Genomic DNA, 9,873 nt, shown 5'->3' with positions numbered 1-9,873 from the left:
TCTGACAAGGCATTTTTGGTTATCTTGAAGAGTAAGGACAGTCCTTATAGGAGAGACTCAGTTTTAAACACATTGCAGTAAAAAGTAAATTATCCTATATAATAAAAGGCTAATATGCAAATCGACACAACGGCAGAATGACTGGTCGCTATGACGCACACTGACCATCAGGGGACAGACACTTAATGCAGGAGCTACCCCCTGGTGGTCAGGGTGCTCCCACAGGGGGAGTGCCACTCAGCCAGAAGCCCTGAGCTGGACTCATGGCTGGCGAGTGCAGTGGCGGTGGCGGGAGCCTCTCCCACCTCTGCAGCAGTGCTAAGGATGTCCGACTGCTGGGAGCGAGCCTAAACCATCAGTCGGACATCCCCCGGGGGCTCCTGGACTGCGAGAGGACTCAGGCAAGGCTGAGGGACCTCCCCTCCAGTGCACAAATTTTGTGCACCAGGCCTCTAATACTTAATAAACATATTTTTAAAAAGGGAGCCATGGACCCAATTGGTTTTAGACTGGCCTTCCAAACACAGTGTGTGTGTGTCAAAGGGTGTGTGTCATGGATGTCAGGTGATGTCATGGAGTTGGGAAAGAGGCTCAGCTCTGCATACTAGTAGACACCCAAGAGCAGCCAGGATGTTGAATGTGGCAGTAGAGGGGGTGAGGTCAGTGACAGATTTGGGCATGGTGGTCAGCAGTCTTTGCCCAGGTGCTATGCCTTGTTCTGCCCAGTGGGCATGGAGAATGACCGAGGAAGCTGAGCTGTAAGAGCACAGTACTCAGATTGATTGGTTAGGGCTTGGTGTGTGTTGTGTTTCCAAGAGCCTTTTAAGATGAGTGGCTGCGTTAGCGGTGGGTGTGTGGCAGGGTGTTCTATGTGTATTTCATGGAGAAATCTTATCTTGACTCAATATGGAGGCTCTATGATTTGTAAACAACATCTGTTCTTATCATGAAAACAGCATACTGTTCTCACCAGAAATATGGAACAAATAGTAAAAACACGGGTGTAAAGAATATATGTAGGGTTTTCTAACTGAATGCCTGATTTTGAAGAGATGACGACAAATTTGTGAAAGCAGCAAACATATAAAATCTGTTGTAATATCATCAAATACTCTTTTAATCTTTATTTCAGAGCAGAGATATTTATGATTTTTATGTGGCAAATTTGAAAATAACATGAAAAGAGAAAGTTGGCTTAAGTTATTCTCTCTTTTAAAAGAATACTTACAAAAAAAATACCCCCAAGATCTTTTGTATAACTTAGTTCTTGAACTGATTTTTACAAACATTTTTCAAACAACTTGATCCTCGAGATGGTTTGCTTTCCCGTATTATTTGGGTTATCTGGAATCACCAGTGCGTTCTGTGATGTTCTCATTGGAGGTTTCGTGGCAGAAAGGGATTAAAGGCTTTCACATTGACTTGTTTGGTTCTTAATCTGTAAATAAAAGAGTTGCTACTCTTTTCTAACTTTTCGCTTATATAGGTTTTGGTTGACTCAGTAAGTACATGGACTAGCATTGGGAACGTCTTTCCCCCTTGCTTACATCCTTAGTTTGGGACAGCAGCCCTTTTAACATAATTCCAATAGACTCAGGACTGCACAAAAGCGGTTGAGCACATGAGGAACTGCCTCATCTAATTTTGCTTCAGAAACCAATACTCAAAATGTCTGGTCCGGAGGTCAGTTACACCATTGTCTCTGCATCACCAGGCATTAAAAAATATCTTTGGGAAACTTCTCAGAAGGCCCAGGCCCGTATTCCTGTTCTCAAAACATTTCCCCATAAGCTCATCCACACCTATAGCTTGTCACCCTGGGGAGACGTCACGCTATATGACAGTGTCAGGCCATTTATGTGACTCACGTAGTTTTAATATTTTATTTTGGACACTCTCCAGTTATATGCAGAGATCAAAAGAAGGCAGTTTCCATTTTGTAGCCTGGCCCCTTTTTTATGGCCACGGGGACTGCTTTGCTTGGTGGTATAAATGCTAATGTGAACTTTATTCTGAAATCGTACTTCAAAAAATCTCCCATACTTCAAGTGTTTTTATTCTGAGCAGTAGGCACAAAAAATAATGACAGCTGTGTTCTCCTTCTTATGGTGCAGCACTCGGCACATCCTCTCCGTGTCTGATTTGATCCACTTTTAAAGCCTGAACAGACCCTTCAAGCCACTTGACTGTATACGTCTTCTTGCTCTCGCTGCCAATCCAGCCAGGCTGGCAATGCGCGTTGTTCAGACTTCAGTGAGGAACTCAAGATTGAGACACGCTGGGATGTGGATGGAGTCCATAGTCAGGGCAGACGGGTTAAAGGGGAACAGAACGGGAAACATGTGCTTGTAGTCCAACAGCAGTTGCTGAGGGTCATTCCGATCTTGAAGTTGTGCCTGAGGGAAAGGACAAGACCATGTAAAATACTTACAACACCTACCAATATGTTCCCCCATCAGTCAGATGTATCAGTAGGCTCTGCTATGAAAGGGCGTGGAGAAATTGTGAAGGTGTGAGAGGACAGTATAAAAATGGGACAAAGCTAACGTATGTAAGTTATTACAACTCAGCAGCAAAAGGTGTGTATACATTTAATTATTTAAAATTCACAAAGTACCTGTCGTCATTTCACAGGAACCCTTTTGTGAATCCTTTATGAGTTTAACAAGCCCCTCAAATGAACATTTTCAAAGGTTTACATAGTCTGCCCATACTGCCCTAGCAAATGGTTTGCTTTAATGACAACTTGTGTTTATCCTACCTAAGGCATGCACAAACATAGAAGGATAGTGTGGATTAGTCCACCATTTCCTCTGAGTACTGTGGGGAGCAATAAAACATAAAACTATAGCTGGAAAAACAAACAAATTTTTAAATCCTCACCAGTGGATATGTTTATATTGATGAGAGAGAGAGAGAGAGAGAGAGAGAGAGAGAGAGAGAGAGAGAGAGAGACAGAAAGAGAAACATCCATCAGTTGCCTCCAGTACGCGCTCTGACTGGGGATTGAACCTGCAACCTTTTGGTGGATAGGACAGTGCTCAAACCAACCAAGCCACCTGGTCAGGGCACAGAATTTGTTTCTGATAGAACTGCCAAATACTGAACTTGACTGCTGAGGAAGACTCGGAATCTGAGTGCATATATCTTCAGAGAATATCCGACCAACCTCCAGGTACCTTTCTCCCCCGTCCTCCATTCAAACCCAAAGTCTGACTTGGCACATAATCTTTCACCTTTGGTCTGAATTCTGTTCTTGTAAACAGGGCCCTGGTAAGTTCATAAGCAGTTCCTTTCAAAACAATGAAGACTTTCTAACCTTGCACTTTGGTTTGTGTAAAGTGTAAAAATCAGTAGTGGGTCAGATATTTCAGTGGCTTCTTCTCTGTCATCCAACTCCTCCTCCCCTTTCAGCGGTGACCTGCACATTTGTCCTAGTGACGGGACTCACCATCAGTGCCCCTGCCTGCTGGGGTGGCCACGGTGGCGAGTCCCTGCCCACTTCTCTCTGTGCCCGGATCTTTACTAACTCACTGCCTTTTCCCCACTGCACGTGGGGAACAACCTTTGATCTGACTTGGCCTCCCTCCCTTGACCTTCAGCCTCCATCCTCCACTCAGGCACCATGCTAAAAGTCATTCATCCGTCTTCCCTGTCCCTGCCCTGACCACTTTCCCCATTTCTCTTTATCCTTGTTTCGTGTGCCACGAATTCACTGGCTGAAGAGGTGTTTCCCACAGACAGCGGAGAAGTGTTCACTGTGTAATCTTGATATGTGTCATCATTCGGATGCCATCAGCTACAGTCACACCACAGGTTAGGCACTCAGCCAGAATCACCCAGGGCTCAGCTTTAGGAAGCTCGTCTTTACGTGAGAAATCCCATCATTTAAAGGCCGATTAAATAACCATTTCCCTGCTGTTTTCTTTTGAGCATATTCCTAAGGGCAAATGTTATAAGCCTTACAGGAAAGACTGAAGAGCTCAAATTGTTCTCTTAAAAGAACATTTCTAGTTCCATTCGTGAATAGGGTTGGTAGCCTTCTGCTCGCTTTGTTAATGTCACTTGGCACTATAGTTCGGAAACATGCTGTTGGCGAATGAAAGAATGCTTAGACTGTGTCTAAAATCTGAGAGGCAGAGATTATAAAAGTTCAGTCTTCTGGCCGAGGCCGGTTTGGCTCAGTGGATAGAGCGTCAGCCTGCGGACTGAAGGGTCCTAGGTTCGATTCCGGTCAAGGGCATGTGCCTGGGTTGCGGGCACATCCCCAGTGGGGAGTGTGCAGGAGGCAGCTGATCGATGTTTCTCGCTCATCGATGTTTCTGACTCTCTGTCTCTCTCCCTTCCTCTCTGTAAAAAATCAATAAAATATATTAAAAAAAAAAAAAAAAGTTCAGTCTTCTGTGTATATAATAAGTTTTTCATGAGTGATGTGGTTCATGTTTATATTTACCTAAAGAACGTAAGGCCTTTTGTCATATAATGTAACCAGTATTTTATTAATAAAGGGAAGGTTAAAATATCTAAAGTTTCAATTTCCTTTATTAGTTTTAGACTAAGAGTTTATAAAATTGATTATTTAAAAACTCACCTGGATCGTGCGTATGAAGCCCACTGTTACTCGTTCTTCAAACTCATTCAAGGGAGTATAAAGATTTAGAATTTTGACAATCTGTTGGAATAAAAAACGGTTAGCGGAGAGCTAAATGAACATAAGGAAACTTGAATGTTAAGGACCGTGACATGGACACGAATGAGTCCAGTCCTCTGTAGACAGGCCCACAACAGAGCGCGGCCGGAGTCACCGTTAGTGAAGGAGTTCCGAACCTTGCCTGGTAGGTCTGAGCCTTCTCACCACAATCCCATCTCCTCCAGCCCCTCCCCTCTGCTCTATGGCTTATAACATGAGGATTTTCGGAAACCTGAAATCCTCAGCCTCTTATCTACTCATAATTTAAGGGTTTCTTCAAAAGAGTACTGGGGATCTTACCTTAGGAAACAAAGGTCTTGTTTAGCCACCCCTCCCTCCCCCCACCCCCCAAATCACTTATAAAGGAACAGATTTTTTCCTTATTTGAATGGAGGATGACCTTTGGCTGCCTATCAATTGTTTGGTGGAAGTAGCATGTCCCAGTGCCAATCAATGGTAGTTGCGTTTTGGACATAAGCTTGATATATTTAAAAGGGAGGAAAAAAGTTTGAAAAATTTCAGTGCATTTATAGAAGGGAAGCAGTTTTCTGAAGAGCTTGCTATTTCATCTTTTAGTAGTTCATGGAAGAGGTAAAGGAATTATTTACTTAGTTTGGATTTTGCTGTTCTTTAGGTGCTGAGCAGGGAGAAGGTACATGATTTAATTCAGGAAGTCCCATTTTCTTGGTCTCATTTTGAGGAAGGGTGGGGTCCCCCTGTGTGTGGACAGGACTTATCTTTTCATACACTAGTAATAGCTCTGCAACCCCGTCCCAGCATAAATACTATTTTTGGGGGGGAGGGGGAAGAAAGGAACACTTAAATGCCTCTGGGTTCTTAATGATTTTATTTAAAACATGTAAATGGATTCTAAATGAAAGCATGAGCATAATGAAATTATAATTTGTAAGAAAACAATTTATTTAGTGCCAAATGCCTGATGCTGCCAATTTAAAAAAAAAATTAAATTTCTAGGTGAGAAACATCCCAGACTTCAGTGTGAGTGTTTTTAAAAAGTTTGTACTTCAGGTTGATGTTTGTGCAATTACTACCTCATCTAAGTATACAAGAGGAAGCAGTCAGTGGGAAGCAGTGGCATCTCGTTTCACAGACCAAAGTACTCTTTGGCTCCCCGAGGGCCGGTATCATTAGGGGATAGAAAGACTGGAAGTGAAACCCTGAAAAACAGCCGCCCACTGGCAAGAACAGACTTGGCATGCAGCTGGGCAGGCTCTGAGTGGCTGCCTGACGGGTGTGCAGGGGTGGGAGTGGGGGGGGGGCAGTGGCCGTACCTGCTGGGTGCTGAGGGAGGTGCTCAGGGAGCAGATGGCCTCAGCGTCCTCAGGCGTTTTCTTCTTTAACTGCAAGAGCTGGGCTGCTTGGATCAGGGGCTCCATGGTTTGAACGGCTCCACTCTGGTGAAGGTTTCTCCCTCGAAGCCACTCCTCCAGTTGACTTATGTTGTACCTTGGAGGTAAAAGTGGGTGCGGTAAGCTAAGCGGCCCTCCTCATTCAGGATGAGCACACCTGCAGTGTGTACTCTGCAGCCTCAGCACTACCCACTACGGTTATCAGTCTCCTCACTGTAATTGTCCCACGTGGGCCAAAGCTTGAAAAGCACCTGGCACTCTAACTGTGTTGAATGGATAGGTGCCTAAAACAAAACATGAAGTACCTAGAGGGGCTGTATAAGTTAATGGGGAAAAGAGGCATCAAATATACTGAATTAAAACAACTAATTAATATACTAAAAGCCCAAGCAACCATTATGGCAGAATGACCAGAACAACCGGTCACTATGATGGGCACTGACCACCAGGTGGCAGACACTCAATGCAGGAGCTGCCCCATGGTGGTCAGTGTGCTCCCACAGGGGGAGCGCTGCTCAGCCAGAAGCCGGGCTGACGGCTGGCTAGTGCAGCCGCAGTGGCAGGAGCCTCTCCCGCCTCTGTGGCAGCACTAAAGAGCAGTGAGCAGGCGGGTGGTAAGGAGCGAAGAGTCCAGGATTGTGAGAGGGATCTCCGGCTGCAGGCTTAGGCCTAAGCCGGCAGGCGGACATCCCCCAAGGGGTCCTGGACTGCAAGAGGACACAGGCCGGGCTGAGGGACCCCCTCTCCCCCAGTGTACAAATTTCATGCACAGGGCCTTTAGTATTTAATATTAACAAACACACAGGGTGGAGCAAAAGGAGGTTTACAGTTGTGAGTACCTGAAACACAGAGTTTATTCTTGTATTATTATTCACTAGTTATTGTATTTTCCACACGAACCACTGTAGACCTATTTTTGGACCACGCTGTGCTTACACTTCTGTGTGACCCTTCCTGGCACTTACCGCATTGATTTTTCTCTCGGACCTACCCACACTGTCTTTAGTCTTTCAGTGAGAGTATGTCAATGTCTTTAAGCTTTGAACCAATTTGTTTACCAAGTCACCATCTCAGTGTTGGATGAATTTCACCAGCACATGAGAGGCGAGGGGTGTGAGGGGCACGCTGACTGGGACAGGACTGCCCGGTGGACGTGGGTGTCACTTGCAGAGAGGAGTCTGGGCTCTGACCCCGGGCCGGCTCCCACCTGAGCTGCATGCCTGTGCTCCAGGAGCACACGTCCTTCCGCAGGAGCAGGTTGTTGAGCGTCACGGCCGTGATCATGTAGAAGAGCTGCTTGAAGACCTGCAGGATGATCTCGGGGTCCAGGCCCTGGTCGCACATGACCGTGTGAAAGGCGCTCATCTGGCGGATGACGGCTTCCAGGCAGTAGGCGTGGTCCCCGTCCGCCATGCTGGACGAGCGCTTCCGGTAGCCCGTGGGCTTCACCCCCGACAGGCCCTGGATGCTCTCGTTTTCCAACATGGCCGAAACTGCAAGGAGAGCGCATGACAGAGGCCGGCCCGCCCCCCGAGACCCCCCAAGATCTGGCGTCCGGGCCATTCAGCCCTCTAGCACCCAGGCCCGTGGCAGTGGTACCCACCACAGGGTATAGTGGCCCCATGCCCACAACCCACAGCATCAGCACAGACATTTCTAAGGTGTCGGTCTCTCTGGAATAAGGGAGCCGTTGGCCACCTTTTCACTGACATTTACTGGGGACGGGACAGAGGGGATGGGCATGTACCAACTTGCTTCTGTTCCTGCACTGGGTTCTGTGTGAAGGGTCCCAGGTTTGAGAAGTGAGCAACGGGGGTGTCGTCCTGGCCCTGGACCCAGAGATCCTGCCGGTGGCCAAACAGCTCCTCCACCTGAGCCACCGACACGCAGACCATAGGGTCCCGTCTATTGCACAGCACTCAACTGCGAGCCGGGTACTTGAGGGTCAGGGTTTCTCTTCATCTCCCAGCTACCTATTTGCTGAGGAAGCCGAAGTGTACGGAGGCCACACTGCCAGGAAGTGGCAGGGCCAGGGGTTGAAGCCAGGCCTGTCCGACTCCAGAACTGGTGCTGCTGGCCGTCACGTAACCCTGAGTCATGAGGTATTCCCGTTCTCCCAGTGTCCGGTGAGAACACACTGTGCCTCACGGGCAGATTTCAGACAGGAGGGCGACTTCAGAGTGACCTTATCCAGGGATATACTTCTGGACGGCATGGAGGACTCTGTCCTACTTGGAATTCACCTCGAACCTACTTATGTTGTAAGAACCTGGGGAAAGCATGACATGTAGGTCCCGGGGACCATTTCCACCCCAGCCGCATGGGACAGCGAGTGTCATTCTTTTCCCTTAAAGAACTGCTTTTTTTTTTTTTTTTTTTAAATTCGGGTGTCATGTTAAATGCCCAGGTGCACTGCCCTGGACAGAGTGGGTGTTCAATCGCAGTTGCTGCATGAGCGCTCACCACTGCTTTCTTTCACACGAACACAGTTAATGCTTTCCTTTCCCCATACATTAAGCATCTCTATGGGCAAGAGGATTCTATATCTTTACAGCATATGTATTTGTGCCTTTTGAACTTATATTTATGACCTATGGAAATTTGTTTGGGGAAGAATAACACCATGTGCTACAGAAGAAGAGATAAGGGGAAACGATGTATATTTTCCACCCCGGCACTATGGACTCCGATGGGAAGGCGTTGGCAATGTCGTAGCTCCTCTCGAGCAGGCGGCACACTCCTCGCAGCTGCCCTCACTGGGCGGTCCTGGTTTTTGGGGGCTGTGCCCAGTAGACCCAGTTCCCTAAGGGTAGGCAGGGCTCCCCACACCTCCCCCTCCCCTCAGACCCGTGGTGAGCCCGGGAGAGCGGCTGCCAGCTTACCGATCATGGGCTGCAGCACGCCCTCGGCGATTTTAATGAGCTGCTGGTAGATCTGGATGGAAAGGTCGCTCAGCACCTGGCGGTACTCCGTGAGGTCGAAGTTCTTAAGACAGTGCTCGTTCTGCTTGGCGGTGTTCTGCGTCATGAAGCCCTGTAGCGGGAGAGGCTGGCTTTATCGAGGGGCTGGGGTCTGCCCGACTTGGCAGGGGTCCTGTTCACTCTCTCTGTTTACCTGATGTGCTGTGAGTCCCTGCCATGTCACATGACAACGGGGGACAGGGACAGAATATAGTCTGTTACCCCAGGCGGAAGAATGCGCCAATCAACCCTGTCCTGGCACAGAAGATGGACTAGAGAGAAGCTTTGAGCATTGTGCTATGCTGAGTGACACACATCTTGCCCTCGGGAAGGGTGGAGGCTGAGACGTGAAGGAAGGGGGACAGGAAAGGCAAGGGGACCCGTGGGGAGAGGGGAGTGTCTGGCACAAGCTGGGTTCTCACAGGTGAGACTGGAGTGAGAATGTGCAGTGTGTTACCGGCCCGGGCTGAGTGCAGTGCACGGGGCACCAGTGCTGGGAAGGGGGGACTCGGTCAGGTAAGGCTGGGCCCGAGCAGAGCATGACACAGTGAGGTCAGATGGCCGCAGGCCAAGGAACCGCATGTGGCTAGAAGCCAAAGCTGGGCCTCAAGGTCAGCCTGTGCAAATGGACTGTGGTTCTGTGTGTGCACTTGAAAGTGGACACACTTTGTCAGCTGGCATAGCAGACAGTCTGACGCATCAGACGACTGGGCTTTCTCCCAGCAGGCACTGCCAGGCAGGGCTCTTAGGAAATTCAGTCTCCAGGTGTCCCTGGAGAGTCCCAGGTGCTCTCAGACGGGGGTGGGTTATGCAAACTCATTTCCTAATGCTGCTTACGTCATCCAGGGAGGGG

At 48.1% G+C, this 9,873-nt stretch overlaps 1 protein-coding gene across 1 annotated transcript in view; it reads right to left on the bottom strand.

The window, feature by feature from the left end:
• Positions 1–1,869: 1,869 nt before the first annotated feature.
• Positions 1,870–9,873, bottom strand: part of MYO5B (myosin VB) — a 137,005-nt gene continuing 129,001 nt past the window's right edge. The window contains exons 37-41 of the mRNA XM_015563840.1: positions 8,943–9,093; positions 7,268–7,553; positions 5,983–6,157; positions 4,592–4,672; positions 1,870–2,396 (exon numbers count right to left, since the gene is read on the bottom strand). Of these exons, the coding sequence (XP_015419326.1) occupies positions 2,244–2,396; positions 4,592–4,672; positions 5,983–6,157; positions 7,268–7,553; positions 8,943–9,093 (846 nt within the window). The 3' untranslated portion in view covers positions 1,870–2,243. The remainder of the gene's footprint in view (positions 2,397–4,591; positions 4,673–5,982; positions 6,158–7,267; positions 7,554–8,942; positions 9,094–9,873) is intronic.

Source organism: Myotis davidii, unplaced genomic scaffold (assembly GCF_000327345.1).
Source record: "Myotis davidii unplaced genomic scaffold, ASM32734v1 scaffold378, whole genome shotgun sequence".
Taxonomy (NCBI): Eukaryota; Metazoa; Chordata; class Mammalia; order Chiroptera; family Vespertilionidae; genus Myotis; species Myotis davidii.
Note: the sequence above shows the minus strand (reverse complement) of the source record. Positions and strands in the feature narration are given on the sequence as shown.